The 25,044-nt window shown below is 28.5% G+C and overlaps 2 protein-coding genes across 2 annotated transcripts in view; both read left to right on the top strand.

Annotated features, from left to right (window-relative positions):
• LOC111619814 (myotubularin-related protein 10-A-like) overlaps positions 1–4,487 on the top strand; it is a 36,621-nt gene extending 32,134 nt beyond the window's left edge. The window contains exons 12-13 of the mRNA XM_023361633.1: positions 2,636–2,808; positions 2,886–4,487. Of these exons, the coding sequence (XP_023217401.1) occupies positions 2,636–2,808; positions 2,886–3,722 (1,010 nt within the window). The 3' untranslated portion in view covers positions 3,723–4,487. The remainder of the gene's footprint in view (positions 1–2,635; positions 2,809–2,885) is intronic.
• A 1,763-nt stretch (positions 4,488–6,250) lies between these two features.
• LOC111619850 (ubiquitin carboxyl-terminal hydrolase 3-like) overlaps positions 6,251–25,044 on the top strand; it is a 44,426-nt gene continuing 25,632 nt past the window's right edge. The window contains exons 1-2 of the mRNA XM_023361674.1: positions 6,251–6,550; positions 13,680–13,740. Coding sequence (XP_023217442.1) covers positions 6,463–6,550; positions 13,680–13,740 — 149 coding nt within the window. The 5' untranslated portion in view covers positions 6,251–6,462. The remainder of the gene's footprint in view (positions 6,551–13,679; positions 13,741–25,044) is intronic.

The raw sequence follows: 25,044 nt of genomic DNA, 5'->3' as shown, positions 1-25,044 counted from the left end.
GTTCTCTCCTGTACAGGTGTGATACCACACACGCTACACAAAAGCCTGGGAACATTACAATTGAGTAGAAATACATACATCACACTACAGAAGGCCACTATATTGAATACATGCCATATTGTTAGGAAATTCCTTAATACTGACACTGACACTGACACACACATTTAATTTTAGTTTTGTTTTGGTTGCTATGCCTTGACTCTGGTCCGGCATAGTACACAGCCACCGGTGTGTACCGAGTATAACCCACTAAACACAATAATAATAATAATAATAAAAGCAAAGTATCAAGATTATGAAACTTTTTATTGCATGCATTTTTGTCTGAGTTTGCTTGAGATATTACTAATACAAAGAACAAAAGTGTAACATAATTAAGCAGTTTATTTCTTTCTCTGAAGATTCAAATATGTACCAAAACAAAGTATTTTCATTATTTTATATATTAAAGTATCATTTATTATTCATTACCTTTTTTTTAAGAATTAAATTCTTTTTAACTTATTAATAAAATATTGCAAACTATGATATTGATTCTTTTATATGAAATTCGAGATTTTAATGCTATTAAATAATTTCTTTTATCCAATAGTCCACTTAAATTTTGATTAAAAATATTAAATTTGTTAATTTATACATGTTTAACTTTGTTCTCACATTGCAAACACAATATAAAGCAATTAAACATAATGGATTTTCATCATACTAAACAGCATTTATTTGTCATCAGTTTTTCATATTCTGCTAAATAATAGTAATAACTTATAGCTGGATGCTGATGTAATAAAGATATTGGCCTACTATTGTGGAGACTCAAGTTCAAATACAGATTGAATCTGCAAATTTTCATGGTGGATTATGTTTGACAAAATATGTAATGGGCATGATAAAGGATCTCTTAGTACCTTTTCTCTTAGAATGAGAAAGATTTAAATAAACAAATTAGAAACAGTCAACTCTGCAACATAAAGTGTAATTATTTATTAAATAAATTTTATATAATTGTTTTAATCACAATATAAAATGATAATTTCACAGACATATTACATTAAATATTACCTTTCAGTAATTTGTACAAATTTATTTTAGATTCTCTTAATTTTTTCAAATTTTTATTTTGTACTTTTATATTTTTAATATCTGAAATTTAATTGAAAGTAATCATGCATATAAAATCAAAAGTTTTATTAATTAATTACACTTTACTGTTTGAAGATTACAAAATTTACAATTTTGAGATATTTAAAAATCTATACACCATTCTTGTATGGTGTATAGATTTTTAAAAATTCATTCTTGTAATGGAATTTAAATTTGCTTATGATATTTTATTTCTACGTTGATGATTTAATATGAAAACAATTTCAGAAAAGGAAGGTAATAGTTATTAGTACATTAGTGATTACAGTAGAGCGTCGATTTTCCAAATCAATTGAGGACTGGGGTTCGTATAACTGATATTTCGGATAACCAATTTATGTACGAAAAAATAGTTTAACTTATCCGATGTTGAAATTTTTCTCCGTTGCGTGTCGCTTCGCGTTGAATTTTCGTCGATGTTAAGCCTAACAAAGACTATTGTATCGTTAAAAATTATTTTTTTTATTTTGTACAAACAAAATAAATTTATTGAAAAATATAAAAACAATAAAAAAATTATTCTTCAGATGTTAATTTAGTATCAAAAACGTAAAATATTTGAGTAGCCCAAGAAATAGACAAAGATTGAAGCGCCACAGCACTAGCGAAAATTTAAATTTGCCGACTGGATCTCTTTCGGATGATTGACTTTCGGAAAATCGATGCTCTACTGTATTTCTTAGTTGCAATAAAAAATTAAACCAAGATAATTTAAATTTTCTTCTTTTTTAATACTACGGATGTATCAATACAATTGGAATAATTTTTATTTTATAAATGTAGAAAAACAATTTGTCTTTTTTATAAATAAATGAATTTTTAAAAAATAGATTTGTTGTTGTTATAAAATTTACTTATTAGTTAAATAAACTTAACTAACAACTTTATTTATATGTTAGTAGAAGTAAAACACTGTTACTGTTTAAATTACTGTTATGAGTAGGTAAAAGAAAATCAATGAATAACATGTTCAAAATGCACATTGTTTGCTACCACTAAATTGAAATATTCTGTAATTTTGTGTTTCAAATCACCATACAGTGGTAGCAAATGGTCTATATTTTGAACATGTTATTCATTGATTTCCTTTTGCCCACATTTTACTTCTACTATTACATTACCAGGATATAAATAAGTTATTGCAGATATAATTTGTTGGTACCCATTGAAACATCCTGTAGTTCTTAGTTTACTCGTGTGGTCTATATTAATAAGAAATTTTATCTTAGCACAACTTTGAATAGGGCATATAAAAAAAGTTAAATTCATTATTTGCTTAATTTTTATATTATGAATGTTATTTTTCAGATGTCTTGCTATTCATAATTTTATTATAACAAACTAAAATATTGAATTGCTATTACTAGATTTGAAATGGTTATTTTTACTAGGTATAATTTATTCATAGTTTAAAAACTGATTTTCTTTTAGCTATTTTGAATACTTTAAATATTCTGTATTTCTTCTTTATTAATAAACTATTTCTTTATTTTAGAAAGAGAGAATCGAGATTTAAATTGTGTCATTTCAAGTTTAGTACAGATTCTTCTAGATCCTTATTGTCGCACACAACAAGGTTTCCAACACCTAATACAAAAAGAATGGGTGGCTTTGGGCCACCCTTTTATGGAAAGGTTGCATCATATAAATACCACTGAAAGTGAAGAGGTAATGAATTTTTAAAATATTGCTTTATAATTTTGCATAAATTGTGAAATTTTCTAAAATGGAAATTATTTTTGCAGTCACCCGTATTTCTTCTGTTTTTGGACTGTGTTTGGCAGTTAACACAACAGTGCCCTTCGTCATTTGAATTTTCAGAGACATACCTCACAACAGTTTGGGATAGTACTCACATAAGTATATTTGATACCTTCTTGTTCAATTCACAAAAACAATTGAAAGAAGCATATGCACAAAATGGAATATCTGGAAGTCATAGTGTGTGGAATTGGTCACAACAATTTCTACCACACAATATCATGTTTTTTCGTAATCCTTTATACACGCTTAATTCATATCAAAAAATAACAGTTGCAATTCCCCCGTTACAGACTAGACCTTGGTCTCTGAATAGTGCGAGAGATGCAAGGCGTAATTCGCAAAAACGACCTTTAAGAATATCTTGTCACGAAATGAAATCTAAAATTAGTTATATGACTCAAGAAAATTTATTAGAAATTGATCCTTATATTAAATCATTGAAATTATGGACTCAGTGTTATTTGAGATGGATTCCACTTGCACAAATTGTTGGTGGTGGCATGCCTGTTCTTTATCTTAATAATCTGAAATTATCAGAAGAGATAAGGTCTTTGGAAAATATTATAAAGTCACTTACTAGTAGAACGCGTCAGCAACAACTTCTGCACCAGACCCACCGAAGAATTGCTTCGGACGATTGTGTCTTTACTACAGAAGTCAATTCCTGTAAGCTTAGGCAGGATTCTTTTGTTATTACATCTTCGTTCCCATTTTTGCCTCTTGGGCCGTGGAATTCACAAAATCTTCATGCTGTACCATCAAGTTCTTGCCTGCAAGTTGTCAGCTTTAGTTCTGATGAAGAACTTTTAGATGAGTGAGAAAAATAATTTTTTTAAGTTAGTAATTTTGCAAATTTTTATACTTTGTTGATATTTTTTGAACTATTTTTTTTTAATTGCAAAAAATAGTTGCAAATCTAGTTATTGCTTTTATAATGATGGTTTTATGTAAATAGATTTTATAAAACTAATGTCTTCCTACAATAAAAGATTATTTTTCTTTTGCAACAAACCTAATTTCAGAAACTATATTTTTATTGTTATACATTTGAAAGTAAATAACTTAAAATTTGTATATATTGTGCAAATATAATTTACTATTGTATAATTATCTATATTTATGACAATTTAATTGATATTTAAAAAAAATTTATTAATGAAACTAAATACTACTTTAAAAGTATGTTAATGTATTAATTCTGAGTTGTCATCCACCCCATACCTCAGAAGTATGCTATTGTATTTGTAATCGTACGCTCGTAAACATAAAGACACACGGCGAGTCGTCGCGGTCCAAACCGTGAATGGTGGAATTCGAGAACATTTAGTCCATTGCAACAAACTTGAATTTTTAAAGTGTGATCATACCAAATTTGTTATTGACATACGAATGCCAAATATTTGAATTAATCAATTTTTACAACACACTATGTATCTCATATATTAGAATAGATCAGACCATCATTCCAAACAAAAGATTTGCTTATTTTAAGATAAAAATTGTGAGAAACTTCTATTTTGAAAAGAAATGTTATTTTATAAAAATCAAAAATATACATATTTTGCTTGTTTTTGACCATTAATTATTTTATTTGTACTAATGTGAAAAAATTTTCCATATTTTAATGGTTGTGTTGAATTAAAAAAATAATTGAAATAAAGTGAGATTTAAATGTTTGTTTGTTTCATTTGAAATATTCATATTCCTTTTACCTTGTTTATTGTTAATATTCATTATCAGTAAAATTCATAATCAAATACATAATAAATAGCATTTAGATTTTTTTTCTATATTTAAAATACAATTAATTACACTTTCAGATTTATCATATTAAACTTAGTTCCATATATTTTCAGAGTAATATTTTTGACATTTAGCAATTCAAATTATTTTTGATTGTGGGAGTTAAGAATTTATATCCACATGTTTATTACTGCATTAAAAATATTTTTTCCTTAATGTAAACTGGTCAGAAAAATAACCAGTCTTTTCTAAATGTCTAGTTTCACTCTAAACATTTTTGGAGAATTTATCAAAATCTCTCGCGAACAGTTACACATTATTTAACGACACCCGCAAATTGTTTATAATGAAAGGGAACTCAAATTAGTTTGACATGTAAATGATTTAAACAATGTTTTTAAAATACTTTTCAATTTTCTAAACTACACTTGGTTGTTTAAGAGCAATTATGTAAATTAATAAGCGAATGTGTCAAACCGAGTAACACTCCCCAAAAATATTTAATGCTACAAAATTTTGTAGTTACACCAAACACGACAATTATTTGCTAGAAACTTAAACCGACAAATTTCAGTTCTTAAAAGGATTAATTTTATATCTAAATTTGACAATATTGAAATGTGATGATGAAATAATATTTTATATATTTATGTTTAGGCATTATTTTTTGAGTTTTAAAATTGCATGATAACAGTTTCATAGTAACATACTGTACAGCTAACAATTTTATGCTAGTATTTTCATTACATAATCCGGTCGTCTACTCGTTGAGGTTGTGTCGCACAAAGCAACACAACCTCAACGAGTAGACGACCGGATCCGAGAGACCAAAAGTATTTATTTCGAACATTTTTGACAGCTCCGTTCTGCCACTTAGAAGTCAAAGACATTTCCCAAATAATTACCAACGTTTCCAATCGAAGCCATTTGTCGAAACTGTTAAATAAGTGTTTTTTGCCCCTTTTGCTATTATAAATACCCACATACGTAACCGGTATCTGGCAAGAAGTTTCTTTTGTAGTTTCTTACTGGATATCGGTTACACGTACAGTACATTGCTTATTAACATACACTTAGTTTTGGGCAGTTAAATTTCATTATATTGAGGCCAAATAAACAAGATTTATATAAAAGAATTTTCTTGCCATCAACTAGTAAATTTGTGTGAATTCAAGTATTTATATTAGCAACGTCACTAATGTGTCTATGATATATTTGTATTAATAAGGAATTTATGTAGAAAAATCATTTATTTTTTTAATTGGGGATTAAACGTTTTCATTTGAAAAGATTCGTGTGATATTTCGAATGAACTAAATTTTTGAGTCCCTTCATAATTTATTACTGATTTAATGAAAATTAACATAAGATATTATAATAAATATGGTATTTCGTTTATCTCGAGCAATGTTTATTTGCCTGAACGTAAGAAAAATTGAATTTTTTTTAATACAAAGGTCACGTGACCGTTTTAATGTTTTAAAAAAAACTTCTGCGCTTACTAGACGATTTCGGCAACTCGTTCGAATACGTCAAACTAGCGCATAATTGGGTAAATAATAAAGGATCGCGCCGGTGGCCGGAACAAAACATCAGGACCTACGTCGTATTATTTATACAGAGAGAAATTCGGCAATTAAATCGCGCTTAACGTACGAATAAATCACGGATTAAAAAAAAAAAGTTAAAAAATCAGTGAACGTTAAAAGAAATATCTGAGAGAGGGCGCTGTTAATTACCGCTTTTGTGAAAAGTTTCGAATGAACGAAAGAATAATGTCGGAAGGGATAATGTAAATATATTGAGAAAAGTACAATGGAATGCCCACATTTGGACGACTGCGTCAAAATAACAGTTCCTCCTCAAATTAAAGAAAGTGATCCGTACGAGTGGTACTGTTTCGGTAAGTTTTCGCTCCCTTTTAAAGAAAGAAAATGGTTAGGCCTAACCAATGAATCGAATTTGTATTTACTAACGTTTATTTGAAGAGAATTATATTAATACATCGATTATCAAGGCCGATTCTATCTATATTTATTTACTAATTGTCAATCGATTCCTCTTCTCCTTGTTAAGTGAATGACAGATGTCACCGTAGAGTAACATACATTACTCTGTGATGTCACTATTCAAACGATGTTTCCAAATATTTCTCATTAAATCTTCTTTCTAAGCTTACAATAACCTCCCTTTATTAATTTTATAAGGCATTCGAACTCTACAAACGAGTTTCGAGCCGGTGAAGCCACTTTCCCATTTTAAATTTCTCAAATCGACGGCCACTTACTTTTACGTTATTACCAACGACGATAATTGTAATTCGGTATTTTAATTTAAAATTATAATAAAAAAAATTTAGTGCAATAAATTCGATTCGTAACGTTTGTCTGCTATTGTATTTGTAATCGTACGCTCGTAAACATAAAGACACACGGCGAGTCGTCGCGGTCCAAACCGTGAATGGTGGAATTCGAGAACATTTAGTCCATTGCAACAAACTTGAATTTTTAAAGTGTGATCATACCAAATTTGTTATTGACATACGAATGCCAAATATTTGAATTAATCAATTTTTACAACACACTATGTATCTCATATATTAGAATAGATCAGACCATCATTCCAAACAAAAGATTTGCTTATTTTAAGATAAAAATTGTGAGAAACTTCTATTTTGAAAAGAAATGTTATTTTATAAAAATCAAAAATATACATATTTTGCTTGTTTTTGACCATTAATTATTTTATTTGTACTAATGTGAAAAAATNGTATGATATAACAAATAAAATATCTAATTATTCTTAATATAATGTTTTACTATATCACCCAGAAAATTGTTTTTTGCCCCCAAAATATAAATTGTTACTAATTGCCCCCTCAACATGGAAAAATGCCCACATGGGGGCGATATCGCCCCCGTTGAGAAACACTGATTTAGGCAATGATCTTTAGACTACTACAATTTTAAATATTCTAATTAAAAGTTGATTTATAAATAAATATTTAAGAAATTCTAAAATACAAAAATATAATTGTGAAAATTTATTAAACAGACTTTTTAAATGCTTAATTAAAAAGAATAAACTGCGTTTTAGTGATAATTTTAAATTGGATTTAAAGAAATAAATTAGAAAAACAAACAGTTCTTTTTGTTTGTAAAACTTTGGAATTTAATTCAACATTTTGTGTTAAATCTTATAAATTAGTATTGATTTACATACTATTTTTCTGAAGCAAATTACCGTGGAGCTCCAGGGATACCTTTATTATTATTATTATTATTATTTTTATTATTATTGATCTAAAGTAGAATATTTGTAATGAAAATTGTAGAAGATAGTTTATAAAGCATGAGTATATTTGTATATGATAAATAATATATCTATTATTAGAATCATTAAATACTGATAACTGTGATTTTATTGGTTGCGTAAATAGTATTGATTCTCTTCTAACTGAAGATTGTTTGTTGCACAAAAGGCATGAAATTTATTTACATTGTCATATTTGGCATTGTTATAAAGTAATTTAGCTTATTTTTTTTCTAAATTTGAAAATTGTACATTAGAAATAAATTTATTAATGTTTGTTTTGGTTGAATTAAAACTTTTAATGATAATCTCAAATTCATTCTTTACTTTACTTTATAATGTCTTTAGTATATTTACTTATTATTAACTTATAATAATTTTAAAACTTTTGTGAATTTGTTTTATGAATTTGATTAAATGAGTCCATATGTAACCAATGCCAAGTTTTTTCTTAACTTAAAAAAATACTTAAACCTATTGAATAACAACATTGAAAAAGTTATAAATGGTTACTTATACAATTTAACTCTTATAATGTGTTCTAATTAATGAGTGATGAATTTCTCTTTCATAAAATATCAGTTATATGTAATAAATATATTTAAAACTAATGAAAGAAGTTTGATAGTTGACCTCAAATTTTAGGACACATAGTGTAGATCTGACACTTGCAAAAGGAATGATTAGTCATCATTTAAGAATCCATTTCATTCCACATCATCATCTGAATATCACATTGAATTTGAAAGTAGTGTAATAATAACTTAAATTGGTAAATTTTTGAGATACAGTATCTGCTTACTTTATATGAGAGTATTCAAGTAGTTATTAATAATTGTTAATTATTTATTTTCAGTGAAAGTTCTAGTTTATTAAAATCGTGTGAGTCAATAAGAACAGCAAACAGTGAATTTTTAGCATGACTTGCTTTCATTTCAAGGATAATCATTTGTTTTTTATAGGAAGGAAATTTCATTTTATATAAAGCTCTACTGATGATGGATGTATAGTGCATGAATGAATTATGAATTATTCAGAAACATGAATCTGAGTCACTCTACATACAGCAAATATGAGTAGATAACACACTAAATGAAAGTCAAAAACTTATTTAAATGTTATATGTTAACATATATTTAAAGCAAAAATAAAACAAATGTATAACACCCAAAATATAAATGTTAATATATGAACTAGGAGTCATATGGCATATTCAGCAATTAATAATTATTTTAGCAGTAAGGTAGAATTAAGTTCCAAGTATAAGGGAAGATTTTTTTCTTTTGTTTGGTCTTTGTGTATTCTTTGGATGTACTGTACATGTTGTTTACATATTATCATATATAGTTTAGATATTATTGTCTTTTTTTAAGAATATCAACTACATATGAATTAGTACAGGAATAAATTGAAAAAATTGCATATACAAAATAATTTAATTTTGTAAGCCAATTATTATATTAAAAAATTATATATACTCTTCAATAATATCTGGGGCTTAATTGAGATTTTGAAACTGTTACAACAAAAAGTAAAGGAAAGAATTATTAATACTAATAATTAGTGGTGATTTAAAATAATTTTTTATTTCAAAGTTAAATCTATTAGATGAAAAATGATATTGTTAATGAATTTTCATTTTAATTCACATTGAAACAGAAGTTGTAACTATTTTCTGAATTATTCATAATAATAAACAATAAATATTGTATTGTTGTGTATGTTATATATAAAGTGAATATTAGTAAATTATAATAAAAGAATTGATTAAATTTTAGATTTTGGTGAATAAGATATTGAAAATTACTTCATATTATGTAATGAAATCATACTTTGAATTATTTTTATTCTTATAATATGATTTTTGAAGAGATTTTTATATTTAATAAATTTAAAAAGTTAAATAACTATTATACAAAATTACTTAAATTCTTACTGAAATAATTCATCAAATCATGAAATCAAGTTTTGTTCATATTATTTTATTATGTATTAAAAATATATCTAAAAATTATTGCAAACAGGATTGAAATTAAATCTAATTTGTAGATGTACTGTACAATACCAGTATAGAAAAATATGGAAATTTTAAATTATGGAGAATAATATATTGTTGATATTACAACAATTGAATATAATGAAATCCAATAAATCAAATTTATTAAATTACAAGGTCTTTTGCGTATTAAAAATACTTAAGATTTTTTAAAAGATATTTATATTTTATCTATATGAAGGATACGATATAAGAAAGTAACAGACAGTATGGCAACCTGTCTATCCATATTAATCTATCTGTATCTATGATAAAAGTAAAAAAAAAAGGTACTGTTAACAAGAATAAATGATAAAAATCTAATTTGCTAGAATGAATATTTAAACAAGTTTAGTTGTAACAGATTTCCTTTGACATAAATTTTGTTCTCAGAAAATTATATTTCTCTCAAATTTAACTGGCAAATATATCAGTCATTAATATTGTTTGATATGTTTGTTTAAATATTATACATTAAATATTTATTATTAAATTAGTTTATCTCCTATGACTTCTTTATTTTCTTACTACCACTAAATTAGTTGTAATATACAAAAATGTTATTAAATTTGTAATTTGATAACATCTAATGCTAGTTAACACTTAATTTGTTAGTTACTGATGTACAGTACCATACATATCAAAAGCATGCAAATCATTTTCTTGAATATTATTTAAGAGACTTGTCAAACTGGCAGTAAAATTTGTCAGGCATTGTTCCTTATCTTCTTGTTGGAATCTTTAGACAGATGTTTGTAATTTCAAGAGATTTTTTTTCTGTAGTTGTTACTGTTTAAAAAGAAATTTATTATATATATAGTTTAGGTTGTTTTATAATTTTGATTTTTCATAATTTAATTTTTATGTCTAATTAGTACAACAAAAACAGTCTGGTATGATTGAATCTGTCATAACTTTGTAATTTAAATGTTATGTAATAGAAAGAAGTAATGATTAATTAATTTTAAAATAAAATAAAACATTAGTTTTTAATGTAAATGCTAGATACAGTTTTAATGTTCTTTGGCTAATTTTAATAATAAAATGCACATATCTATAAGCCTTTTTTTGCAGTACTGTGGTGTAGATATTCTACTATTAATTTTAATAATGTTTAGAAGAACAGTATTTATATACTGAATGTACTGTTTGCTAGTTAACTATTGTCAATTATAATTGTTTGATATAAAGTGAAAAAACAAGAACCTTTACTAACTTTACATTTGTTTTTCAATATTCTACTGTTAATTAAAGACATGAATGAAACATTCTTTTAGGAATCAAAATGAACTAATGGAGCTGTTTGTTTTTGTTTTTAATGTATTAATAGTATTAATAATTTTTTCAGATATCAATNGAAAAACACCTCTCAGTGTGGGGTACACAAAATGGGGGGTCGGAAATGAAAATAGTTACGCACCACTGTTCTAGATTAAGATGTGAAAGTAAACCTAGACAAAGCAAATCTCCAACACCAAACCTACAGAAATTGAACATCTAGAAAGGATTGAGATCTACAGAGTCTTTAGAGGGAGAACAACAATTAACTTCAAAGAAACCGATCCAGTTTCTATGGCATGGAGAATGCTGTTTGAGATAAATTGACTGTTGGTCCATATCAGGCATGCTCAGTTTGCTGAACGTTCTTAAAGATGTTTTGCTCATATTCTAAAGATGTTCTAATACAGTAGAGCTTCGATTATCTGAATCAGTTGGGGACTGGAGTTGTTTGGAAAATTGATTTTTCAGATAACCGATTATGTACAAAAAAATACATTATTAATATGGTATATTAGTATATCCCAATAATAGTATATTAATATATCCCATGTTTAAATTTTTCTCCGTTGCGTGTCACTTTGTGTTAATTTTCATCAATGTTAAGCCTAATGAAAATTTTTAAAATAATAATCGTGGCTATTATATTGTTAAAAATTATTTCTTTATTTTGTACAAGCAAAATAAATATATTGAAAAATATAAAAACAAAAAAATATATACTTTAGAAGTTAATCTAGTATCAAAAACATTAGATTCAGCATGACACAATCTGACTGGAACGGCTTTTGGTTAACTGACATTTCGGTTGATCAGTATTCGAATAATTGATGCTCTACTGTAGTTCTAAATGTTTAATTTAGCTTTATTGTTCTATTCTATTGAATTAAACCTGATGATGTCATTATATATGGATGAAAACATTATTTTACAGTAAAATTTCTACATTTTGCTTGATTTTGGTGTTGGTCAGTATTCGAATAATTGATGCTCTACTGTAGTTCTAAATGTTTAATTTAGCTTTATTGTAATATTCTATTGAATTAAACCTGTGTAAATTATTTATTACTGCTCTATTTAATGCTGTGTAAATCAAGGATGATGTTATTTTAAATTCTAATACGGCGTCATCCGTGATTTACACAGCATTTTTTAGTTTTGATTCTACACATTAAAGAATTGTAACTAGTTTGACTCTACAGTTTAAAAATTTTTTTTTTAAATTATTGACTATTTAACATTGAAACCTGAGAGTTTATAAAATATCAAGTTATTCAATTAATTTGTTATATTTACAATATTCAGTTATTAACATTGAATTATTTTATATTTATGATGAATTAATTTCACTATTTATTGTGATATGTTATTGTCTGTTTCATTAAAATCTGTGCAATATTACATAAATTTGTTAGTACTGATGAGAGGGGAAAAATATATTTCTGATTTACATTTGAAGGTCATGATTCATGGAATTTGAAACAAAACTTCTAATGGCTAACAATGTGACCAATAAACTAATTAAAATATTTGTTACAAAATTATCAAAAGCAGTTTCAATTGGTTGAAAACTAGAAAATGTTTGATTTAGACCAATGTTTCTCAACCTCTAACGAATCGTCGCCCCCTTCAATAAAACTGTTATATAGTATCGCCTCCTTCACTACAAAATTCCAATGCCGAGGGCCAAGACTAACACCAAATTCGTACTGCATTGAATAGACTAGTGACTAGTATAATGTTATTTGTTTAATTATTGTACGATATAACAAATAAAATATCTAATNCTTTTATCCCGGAATTCCGGGACAAGCAAAAGACCAGGAAATGAGAAACCCTAGTAATTAGGAAATGAAGATATTTGTTCTATTAATGTAAACTGATTTGATTCTTATTGATATGCAGAGTTTCTGAATGAGTTATCTATATGTTGTTTGGTTTTTAAGCATTGGTTTGATAGTTTTAAATGACGTGAAGTCTTTGAGATATTTTATACCTTACGTTCAAATGATTTACACAATCGAGATTGAACTGGGTAACAATTATGATCTCATTTTTCATCAAAAAACAGATATGGCCAGCAATCATACCAAGATTGATATCAGTAAAAATTTCATCATTAATATAATTATTTTTAAGTGTGTTTATTTTATTTCATGTTTTAGCTTTTATGAAGTTTATTCATGCATTCTCTAGAATTGAGTTGTCATACATTAGAATATTTAATATTCAAGTAGTATTCTATAATCTTTAAATTATAGTTATATGTCTGTATGTATTTATGTATTCTCTTCACAGAGTTAAGTTGAATTACAGTACATTTAAATCAATTTTTATTGTAAATTTTATCTAGTTATAGCTTTAATGAAATATTGAGTTATTTAATTTATAAAACATTTCTTTTCAGAATGCAAAATAAAAAAAAGCCCTTGGATGTGTGTTCAGTGTGGAATAGTAAATTGTGGAAGGTAGGATAATCTTTTTGTTATAATATACAAATTTATGAATAAATCAGTTAAAATATTGTTTAAGAAAAATGAACATAGTGGAAAAATTAATCATAGTTGTCTGAAAACTTTACTTAATTTGTGAAACAGTTTTTACTGAAAGATTCTTTTAATACTGTATTAGCATGAATAGCTATATAAAAAATAATGCATAGATAACAAAATAAAACACAATAATGTATGATACTGTAAATCTAACATTTATCTTCTCTAAAATTACAATTAGCATTTATTGATTCTTCTATTTTGTTTATTTGTTTACATGAAATCTCAGAATTGTAAAATTTGTAAATTTAATAGTGATAGTTTTAAATTGTTATAATTATTGATATTAACAATGAGACTCATTTTATCAATAAACATTGAGTAGAAATGATAGATTCAAGATAACAAATATTTTGATATACAGTAAATATTTTTCTTTTTTGAAAGCCCATTTCTTTTAATCTTTAGTTATTTTAATGCTTTATCAATGTAATGATACTTGTAAAACAATCAGAAAAATATCTGATGTTTTAAATTCATTTAAAATATATTTGAAGAAATTCTAAATACTAAAGGTAAATCTCATTTGTGCAGTTTTTAAGTCTATTTACCATTATTTCAGTGTTGATTTGAGAATTTGTTGTTAATAAGAACTTTGAAGCAAGCAAGTAGTATATATTAATAATAATTTGTAGTAGTTGGAAATGACTTTCTTCTTTTAAATGAACTAATTAAATATTTAATTCTTTATTTAAATAAAAATAATGTCAAAAAAGAGGTGAAAAAGCATTTCCAAGTGATTAAAATCTCATTAAGAAATAAACAAAGTTCAGTTAATAACAGTAAAAGCAAAAAATGTTTTTATAATTTATAGAAAGTAAAAGATATCAATATTCAATTTATCATAAAATTGGAAAAAAAATTTGAATAAACAAATGTGCTTTGCATATAATTTAAATTTGTAATTTGTAAAATCATAATTTTTTAAAATGATCCATGATTAATTTTACCTTGAAATGGCTTCTACAAGAAAAACTGGTTTAATTTTTGATTAGGTAAACATATTTATGAATTTTAGAAGAATGAAATTGAAAAGTTTTTAATCATCATCAGTTATTACTTTTTAAATAAGACATTATTATTTCTAAAACAGTGTTGAGTTTAGAATGGAGATAACAATTAAACAAATTACTTTTGTGTGTACACTTCACATTTTATTATATATTGTTACTATAGTAGTTTTCTTTTTACATCACTAATATATTAATTCTTTTTTATGAAACAAAACAATTTAGTAATTAGTATTTATCATTTAAATGCTAATTTTTTGATATTAATACTATATCAATAATCAATAACAATGATTTATGATTTATTGATTGGGGGGATTGCATGTCATTGTAGTGTGTATAAGAAATTATCAGAGGATAGAAATAAATGATATAATCAGCTGTTATGATAAAATGTTATAAATTATTAAAATTTCCTGAATTTATGGTATGACAGAAGATTGTCAAAATGAATTTATTTCTTCTTTCGACTTCCAAAAGGCTATTTTTTTTAAAGAAGACAAACTTAAGATTTCTGTTACAAGATCAAAAATTAGTATCATATATAATAATGCTTTATTTAATATATTTAAAGTTTTAAATTAATTAATAACATGCCAACTTTTGAATGAAAATGTTAAAGAATAATTATCATTGTTTCCTGAACAATTCAAGTTGAAAAAAATTTAACAAAAGGAACATTTAAAAAACTTTTAAAAAATTAATTTTAAATTAGTAATACTGGTAACTATTTCACATTCTTGAATTTTAATAATGGTAATGTTTCTTTAAATTTTTAAATGAAAATGGTTTTTTCCAAATAATTTGACAATAGTTTCATTTTTTTTCTATATTTGTTCTCTTTTATATTATGCATTTATACTAGATGAAGAGTGAATATTATTTGCTTATATAATATTACAAGGAATCAGGATGTGCTATTCCAGTAAGTTTTGACAGCTAGAACATCTGGCACATTACCAAAAAAAGTGCATTTCAGTTTGTTTGAAATCAAACATATATTTTTAATTTTCTTTTTCATGGATATATGATTTTTACATTAATAATTACATTCCAAATATTATTTGTTTATTAAAGATAAGTCATTCCATTATATTATAAACAGTTATTTAGAAAAGATTCTTCAGGAAGAAAGTAAAAAAACTGCATTTAAAGACTATTTGTTCCATTTGATTGTTACAAACCTTTACTGACATTGAGTACGTAGGCTGTTTAGTTCTATATCAAATTTATTGCTAAATATTTCACATTAACATCAAACTATCGTGCAACTATAGCATAAGAAAGTAAATTAAAGTTGATAATATCTTTATTCTAATTTATTACAGTATAAAATTTTGTATTTAAAACTTATTTGTACAATCTTTTAATAAGATTTAGATAACTTTGTGTTTTGGTTTTTCACAACATAAAACTCTAAGGAAGGCCTGTTTCGGAAATTCTTAAAATATGATGGTGTTTATATCGTTTGAGATGGATTAATAAATCTGAAAACATGAATATTTGAAATAAAATTTTTTCCCAAAAACAATTCTTTATGAATATGGTTGAAAGATTTACTTATAAAATTTTCTGAGATTTATTACTAACTATTATCAGTAAATTTTTTTATATATAAAATTTTCCTTTTCTGAAAAAATTGATTATCTTGTGTCAAATAATGAATATATCTAACTTTAAAATATAAATTAGTTTATAGAGAGGATTTATCTAATAAAATAGTCAAATTTTAAAAATATTAGACTACTAATACTATTTATAGTCATTCAGAACTTTGACTTAACATTGCATTTCATAATTCACAAAGGAAATTCTTAAGTATGACATCATGGGGAAATCCTAGAAATGAGATTAAGTTGAATAAATGCCAAATGTGAATCATTGGGTTTCATTTGTTACAACTTTGGTTATAAGATTAATTGGTGTGGCATCATACAATAATAAAATCATTACATTTCAATGAGAATTATTATCAGTTTACTTGCTGTTTACCAAATTTACTATTAATCTGAAAATAGAATAAAAGAATCTTGGAAAAAATAGCTGAAAATTGTTAAAAATGAACAATATTTATTACATTTTAGGATATAAATTTTTAGGAATTATTCATGTAATTTTAATAAATAAAGTAAGAATGAAAATGAGTAAAAAAGTTTTTTTAGTTTTGTATTATTTATTATTGTAATATTTTTAAGTTAAAACATGACTATAAATAAACAAAATTCTTTGTTGTGTTATGAGGAAAGCAATAATTTTGTAAATTGTGCTCAAAATTCCTATTTATTAAATTGTTGTTTTGTTTTGATACAAAATATATAAATGTTTCTAAATTATTTGGAAAGAATTATTTATTCACATATGTATTTATTTAGATCCTCTTTCATATAAAGTATAAAATAAAAGATACATATCAATAATAATGTATATAAATTAAATCTCAATTAATTGATTTTCTGCATAATTTGTCTTATTTGCTATTCACTGATGTAAATAGTGTTTAAAATATAAATACAATATTTAGTGATGATAATTAATTAGAAGTCTTTTTAATTGAAATAAGGATTGAACAAATTGGCATTTTTAGTTTAAAAATTATATTTATTTGTTTCGATAGTGGTTTACAGTTATAATTATTTGTGATATAAAATCAAAAGTTTTTCTTTCTTATTTTTTATTGGAAAATTTTAGAATTTGTTATTTTATTTTGAGAATTATTTACACTTCAAATTAAGTTTTCAGTAAAGATGTTTTTTACTAAATTGAATTTTGAAGTGTATATAATTTATTCAAACTGAAAAAGTAAATTAGTTGTAAAATAGAACACCATCTGTAATTTAATATTTTAAATATATTTTGTTGTATATAAAACACCAGACATCTGTACAGTACTTTGTGACACTTTATTGGATCTTGCTATACAGCATGGACTTATGGTGCTTTTGGAAGTATTATCCTTCATCTATATCTATATTATCAGCAAACTATACTATCCATCAAGTTTTACAAACCACAAACAGCATTTACAGAACATCTCATTATAATGAATTACATTGCAGATACCCAAGATAATGGATATCCGCACCCTCACGGTGATATTGAGATCATGTGCCATGAGGGGCCTCTGCCAGGAACCGATTGGGTTGTTAAAACTAGCTGCCTTATCGGCTGCCTCATTGATCTGTATGTCAACATGACCCAGGCCCACCCAAGTTCTAAGGGCTCTGGATGTGAACTTATTGAAGTCACTATATTAATGATGACTGTTAGAGAGGAAAACATGACGTTTGCTACCGCCTGGAGGACTGATCTACTGTCTGAAAAAATTGCTGTTGGACTATTGAGGCGGGCACAGATATATAATGCCCATTGGATCCTGAGAGCTTCTGCTCTGAATATGATGCAGTGGTCATGGAGCAACCATGTTTCCCAGATATTGTGGCCAGAAGGACAACCCCAATTGCCATCTGTGTATGGGATTTCGAGGTGTCTGCCCCGAGGAGTGTCCAACGCTGCCAGTTGGTCTCCAGTAATTTGTTGAACCTGCTGGCATACATAATTGCCAAAGGGTTGTTAGTCGAAGGTCATCTATGCGAAATCGAGTAGGAACACGGACAGTGCTCGGTGGCATGTGCCTCTGCTGGTAAAGATGGAAGGTCAGCAGGCCCTTCCGACAGAGGTGGGAAAGTACCCTGGAGGTGTACGGTCCCTGGAACCTGAATGCTCTGTGGAAGATAGCATGGAGAGGGCTATATGGGCCTCTCAAAAGGTGAGTGATGGTGTGGGAAATCGCTCTTTGGTGTAGCCTGGTTTGTAGAGGAAGATATCTGGTTGGTTTCTGAGTAGAGAGAGAGAAGCAGAGTAGTCTTAGGCATGCCCAAGGCTATATGAAGAGCAGCACGTATGCGCTTCTCAATATGTTGGGGGAACTGTCTAGAAGTGGAGCATTGAATTCCGCCATTGGACTGAGTACGGTATATACCAGATGAAAGAGGTCAGCTTTTCTGGTGCCGTTACAGCAAGAAGCAAAATACTTGAAAAATGAGCCCTCCTGGGTCACTTTGGTCTGCAGGAACATTTTGTGAGTATGCCAAGTGAAGGTCTGTGAAAAGTGAATTCTGAGGCCACTGAGGGATACTTCCTGAGCAAAGAGAAAGAGCAAGTGATGGACAGTGGTGTTTCAGAGAAAAGTCGATAGAAGTGCTTTTAGCGACTGAGAAAGATAAACTCCATTCATTTGCCCATTGCTCGAGGTGGTCCAAAGCCCGTTGTGCACAATGATCTGCCTGGAAAGGCCTAGTGCTTGAGGTGAGGAGGTATAGATCGTCAGTGTCAAGAATTGCCTTGACACCAGAAGAGAGTACCATTCACAGGTCCGCCATGTAGAAAGTGAAAAGAACGGGTGAGGACACTTTTCTGCGGGACCCATTGAGAAAAGGCGTGGGAGGGCAAGGCCACACCACACCAGAGGACTTGAAAAGTTTGGTGTAAGAGGAACGATGAGAGCCAAGACAACAGCCGCCCCCCCATGTCAAAGAACACTAACTTGTCCAGGAGCCCCTCCTGGCAAACAGAATCATAGGCCCCCCCCTCTAGATTGAGGGCAACCATGTACACCCAGTGTCCGTTGCACCTGGGCTACGGTGATGTGATGATGTAATGTCTTAGGGCCTTGTCAACCCTGTGGTAGGGGAGAAACCTGAAGTGGTGATGATGGAAAATGTCGGTATGGGCGACCATGGTGTGAATGCAGGAAAGATTCATCTGTTCGAACACACTACTCTACAAGCTTCTCCCGTAGTCAGAATGTCTTTTGCTTGTTACAATGGAATGCATGCAGAATTCATTCAAAACACAACCTCCTTTTGGTGGTGACATGGCTCTGTGAAGCAGGTGCTCTCCTTCTCCAGGAATTGTGGCTAATGCTGGACATGGCATTTACCATCTCCGGCTTCACTCTGTTTCACCAGGATTGCACCTCAGCCCAGGGCTGGGGCCTTATATTGGTGATAGCCCGCTGGTGGCCAGCCTGACACATGCACACAGCTCCACCATCACTGGGGTTGAGGTACAGGAAACTCAGGTATTCATAATGGGGTCTCCCTTCTCTCTCATTAACGTCTGTGCTCCTCATGGGGACCAGCCGGGTGTTTTGCTTGATGCCGTCATTCAAGACAACCACCGCCCATGTATTATTTGTGGGGATTGGAACTATCATCATCCCTATTGGACAACGAGTACGACTGCCCTGAAGCCACAGGCCATGCTTTTTTTGTCTGGTTTTCCTCAGCCAATTTGTGTTGTTGGAACATGGAGGAGCCAACCCATTTTCGTCCCAATGGCATGTTCAGCCATTGATTTCACTTTTTTGCTCTCCGGATTTACTGGGATTTATATGGTTACTCGTTGATGTGTTGTGGCTCCTATGCCACAACACATCAACGAGTAACCATGCACCGATCTTAATTACACTCTTCCTTCCGGGAGCTCCCAGTCCGCCAGCCTCCACGTCTACACCGTACCACAAACTGCAGCCATTACGCTGCATGCCTTGACCAATTCTGGTCTCTGGAGGGAATGCAACCCATCTTGTATTGTTCCTTCATTGGCCAACTCCGTGCGGTGGTAGACAACCTGTTCTCTTCCTCCCTCGGGGTGCCCACCATGGTGGATTCCTGAGTGCAGCCACATCAGGGCCAAGAAGTGCAGTCCTGCCAACTAGCCCGCTGGCTGGCGTCTTTCCTTTGGTGGGACAAGTATAAACAATTAGGGGCGCTGCTCCACAGGAAGACCCGCCAATCTTGCCGGGAGTAGTGGAGCTGCTGAGCACCTCCCCTTCCTCCCAGTCCACCCTCTACTGTATTTTCCATCGCTTGCGGAGCCCTCCATTGATGGCGGACATACACAATATCATCCAGATCACTGTCACACTATTCACCCCACTGCAGCAGACAGACGTCCAAGCGTTCTTCTATGGGCACATTTGCCAGACTGGCCTTTGCTCCTCTCCATGCACCTCGGTCAAGGACTCCCATGAGGGACGACAGTTCATTTCATCTACTTGAGCTCTGTCGGGCCCTTTGCCAGGTTCAAATGGCATGAGCGCTACGGAGCCTGTCATACATTGACCTTCCTGTTCTTCTCAACCATCTGAACAACCTCTGGGCCTCAGAGACTTTCCTCCCTGAATGGACATCTGCTACAGTCATCCCAATCCTTAAATCGGGTCACCTGGCTACTACCTGTGCCTCATATCGGCCTGTCTCAATAGTATGTTTTTATATCTATACAGATATAAATCTCTTTATATCATTATTATGAAATAAGATTAAATCTCATAAAAGTGTATATTTTATATAATTTTAGGTTTTTTAAAAATGTAATATATACCATCCTAAAATTAGTAGTCTTTGATATTAATTACTCCTATCTCTTGGGAATGTTGTGATAACTAGGTGGAAAGCTAATGATATGCTTCAGCATTGAAAATCAAGTTATAAATAGTTTTTTAATAATGGGAACAGATATACAGTACTACATTGATATCAACAAAGAAGAAAACTAGAAATTTATTCATATGATAATCTAGGCCTAATTGATGTAAAATAAATTCTTAAAAAAAAAATCTAATCATATGAAAAACTTGAAGCTATATATATATATATATTGTTTGGCTATGTACCTACCAGCAAATTACTTAGTATTGATTATTAAATTTATAAATTATTAAAAATTTATAGTTTTTATTGGAAAAATAATGTCATGGATATCATAAATGTTATAATTATTGTAGAAATTCATACTTTTTGTATATATAGATTTCAGTACTAATATTTGATAACTGTTAGTAGTTAGTAGTGTTTCTCAAACAGGATTCTGGGATCTCGGTTGTTTTTTTAACCCAGGAAATCCCTCAAATTTCTTAAAAATTCGCTTTTATTCTTATTTTGTGTTAAGATTAAGAAATTTTGCAAATAGAAAGCATAATTATCTCATTCACTGTCAGAATACATTTGTATTTATTAATTTTAAACCTACCTATTAGTTTTTTTATAAATTTTTGCTCGTTATGGCATGTCACAAATGGTCGATAATCAATACATAGCTTATTTGTGGCAGGACTCTGAAAATTCTTTACTTGTCAGAACCTGTAATATATGGAATAATTGTGCTTACACTGTCTTAATTTTTAACCATGCCCAGTAGCTTCAATAAATGCGTAACGCCAGATTGTGCAAATTGGGCAAAGATACAAACGAGTATAAAGTCTGTAAGTATGAAGTTTTTCTTCATAAACCTGATTATTAAAGCCAAACGAATTGCCGAATTATTGAGCTATAAGCTTGATGCCGCTATTAAAGCAGCCGAGGTAGACAAATCAAAAATACTAGAGAGCAAAAGAAGTACTACAATCTCGAAAACAAACTCGAAATCTTCCAGGCTACAGGTGAAAAAACACATAATATCTGTCTTCTCTTAAATGCATTAAACACTATTCCAATCACATCAATTGAATCAAAAAGGGCATTCTCGGTAGCAAGACTTTTCATTACTAAAATAAGAATTAGAGTGAGTGATTGGAGTATTGATCATCTTTGCTTTTTAAAATCTTATAAAAGTTTACAATATTTTGTATTATATTTATTTAAAAAACGAAAATTACCTTCTAAGTTATAAGTTTGATCTAAGTTTAATTTTTAACTCAATTCAAAGCATTTTTGTTGTTGTTGTTGTATGCAGTTTCTAGCAAACTTTAATAAATTTTTTTCTATTTGTGAAAATTTCTACGTAATTTAAAGGTAATTTTTATTATATATCTTACACAGCATTATTAATATGATTTTGGATGATACAGAACTTCAAAATTACTTTAAAAAATGAAAAATAATTATATCATTTAATTTCAAGATATTTTATATACCTTAAAAATAATTAATTCTATCCTGGGATTTCCCGGGATCCCGGGAAACAGTTCACTTTTATCCCGGAATTCCGGGACAAGCAAAAGACCAGGAAATGAGAAACCCTAGTAATTAGGAAATGAAGATATTTGTTCTATTAATGTAAACTGATTTGATTCTTATTGATATGCAGAGTTTCTGAATGAGTTATCTATATGTTGTTTGGTTTTTAAGCATTGGTTTGATAGTTTTAAATGACGTGAAGTCTTTGAGATATTTTATACCTTACGTTCAAATGATTTACACAATCGAGATTGAACTGGGTAACAATTATGATCTCATTTTTCATCAAAAAACAGATATGGCCAGCAATCATACCAAGATTGATATCAGTAAAAATTTCATCATTAATATAATTATTTTTAAGTGTGTTTATTTTATTTCATGTTTTAGCTTTTATGAAGTTTATTCATGCATTCTCTAGAATTGAGTTGTCATACATTAGAATATTTAATATTCAAGTAGTATTCTATAATCTTTAAATTATAGTTATATGTCTGTATGTATTTATGTATTCTCTTCACAGAGTTAAGTTGAATTACAGTACATTTAAATCAATTTTTATTGTAAATTTTATCTAGTTATAGCTTTAATGAAATATTGAGTTATTTAATTTATAAAACATTTCTTTTCAGAATGCAAAATAAAAAAAAGCCCTTGGATGTGTGTTCAGTGTGGAATAGTAAATTGTGGAAGGTAGGATAATCTTTTTGTTATAATATACAAATTTATGAATAAATCAGTTAAAATATTGTTTAAGAAAAATGAACATAGTGGAAAAATTAATCATAGTTGTCTGAAAACTTTACTTAATTTGTGAAACAGTTTTTACTGAAAGATTCTTTTAATACTGTATTAGCATGAATAGCTATATAAAAAATAATGCATAGATAACAAAATAAAACACAATAATGTATGATACTGTAAATCTAACATTTATCTTCTCTAAAATTACAATTAGCATTTATTGATTCTTCTATTTTGTTTATTTGTTTACATGAAATCTCAGAATTGTAAAATTTGTAAATTTAATAGCGATAGTTTTAAATTGTTATAATTATTGATATTAACAATGAGACTCATTTTATCAATAAACATTGAGTAGAAATGATAGATTCAAGATAACAAATATTTTGATATACAGTAAATATTTTTCTTTTTTGAAAGCCCATTTCTTTTAATCTTTAGTTATTTTAATGCTTTATCAATGTAATGATACTTGTAAAACAATCAGAAAAATATCTGATGTTTTAAATTCATTTAAAATATATTTGAAGAAATTCTAAATACTAAAGGTAAATCTCATTTGTGCAGTTTTTAAGTCTATTTACCATTATTTCAGTGTTGATTTGAGAATTTGTTGTTAATAAGAACTTTGAAGCAAGTAGNGTTTTAACCATGCCCAGTAGCTTCAATAAATGCATAACGCCAGATTGTGCAAATTGGGCAAAGATACAAACGAGTATAAAGTCTGTAAGTATGAAGTTTTTCTTCATAAACCTGATTATTAAAGCCAAACGAATTGCCGAATTATTGAGCTATAAGCTCAATGCCGCTATTAATGTAGCCGAGGTAGACAAATCAAAAATACTAGAGAGCAAAAGAAGTACAGTAGAACCTCAATTATCTGGATTGTTCAAAATAAACAAAAATTTTACGAATTTGCTGATTTGCACTTGGCGAATTACGATACTGTTTATGTATGTGATGGAATGCATAACTTTTTTGTTTCAACAACCTCTCACCGGGCACAGTGGCCATAAACTCTTAAATATATTTTGCGTCATAATAAAAATATAACTTGACATATGTATTTATAAATAATTTATTTTCACAAATTACATCGTTTCTATGACCAAGGGCCATGTATTATTTGTGGGGATTGGAACTATCATCATCCCTATTGGACAACGAGTACGACTGCCCTGAAGCCACAGGCCATGCTTTTTTTGTCTGGNGGAAGGTAGGATAATCTTTTTGTTATAATATACAAATTTATGAATAAATCAGTTAAAATATTGTTTAAGAAAAATGAACATAGTGGAAAAATTAATCATAGTTGTCTGAAAACTTTACTTAATTTGTGAAACAGTTTTTACTGAAAGATTCTTTTAATACAAAGAAGAAAACTAGAAATTTATTCATATGATAATCTAGGCCTAATTGATGTAAAATAAATTCTTAAAAAAAAAATCTAATCATATGAAAAACTTGAAGCTATATATATATATATATTGTGTTTGGCTATGTAC

Source organism: Centruroides sculpturatus, unplaced genomic scaffold, assembly GCF_000671375.1.
Source record: "Centruroides sculpturatus isolate CEXI.00-Female unplaced genomic scaffold, Cexi_2.0 scaffold138, whole genome shotgun sequence".
NCBI classification, from domain to species: domain Eukaryota; kingdom Metazoa; phylum Arthropoda; class Arachnida; order Scorpiones; family Buthidae; genus Centruroides; species Centruroides sculpturatus.
This window is presented reverse-complemented; position numbering and strand designations above follow the sequence as displayed.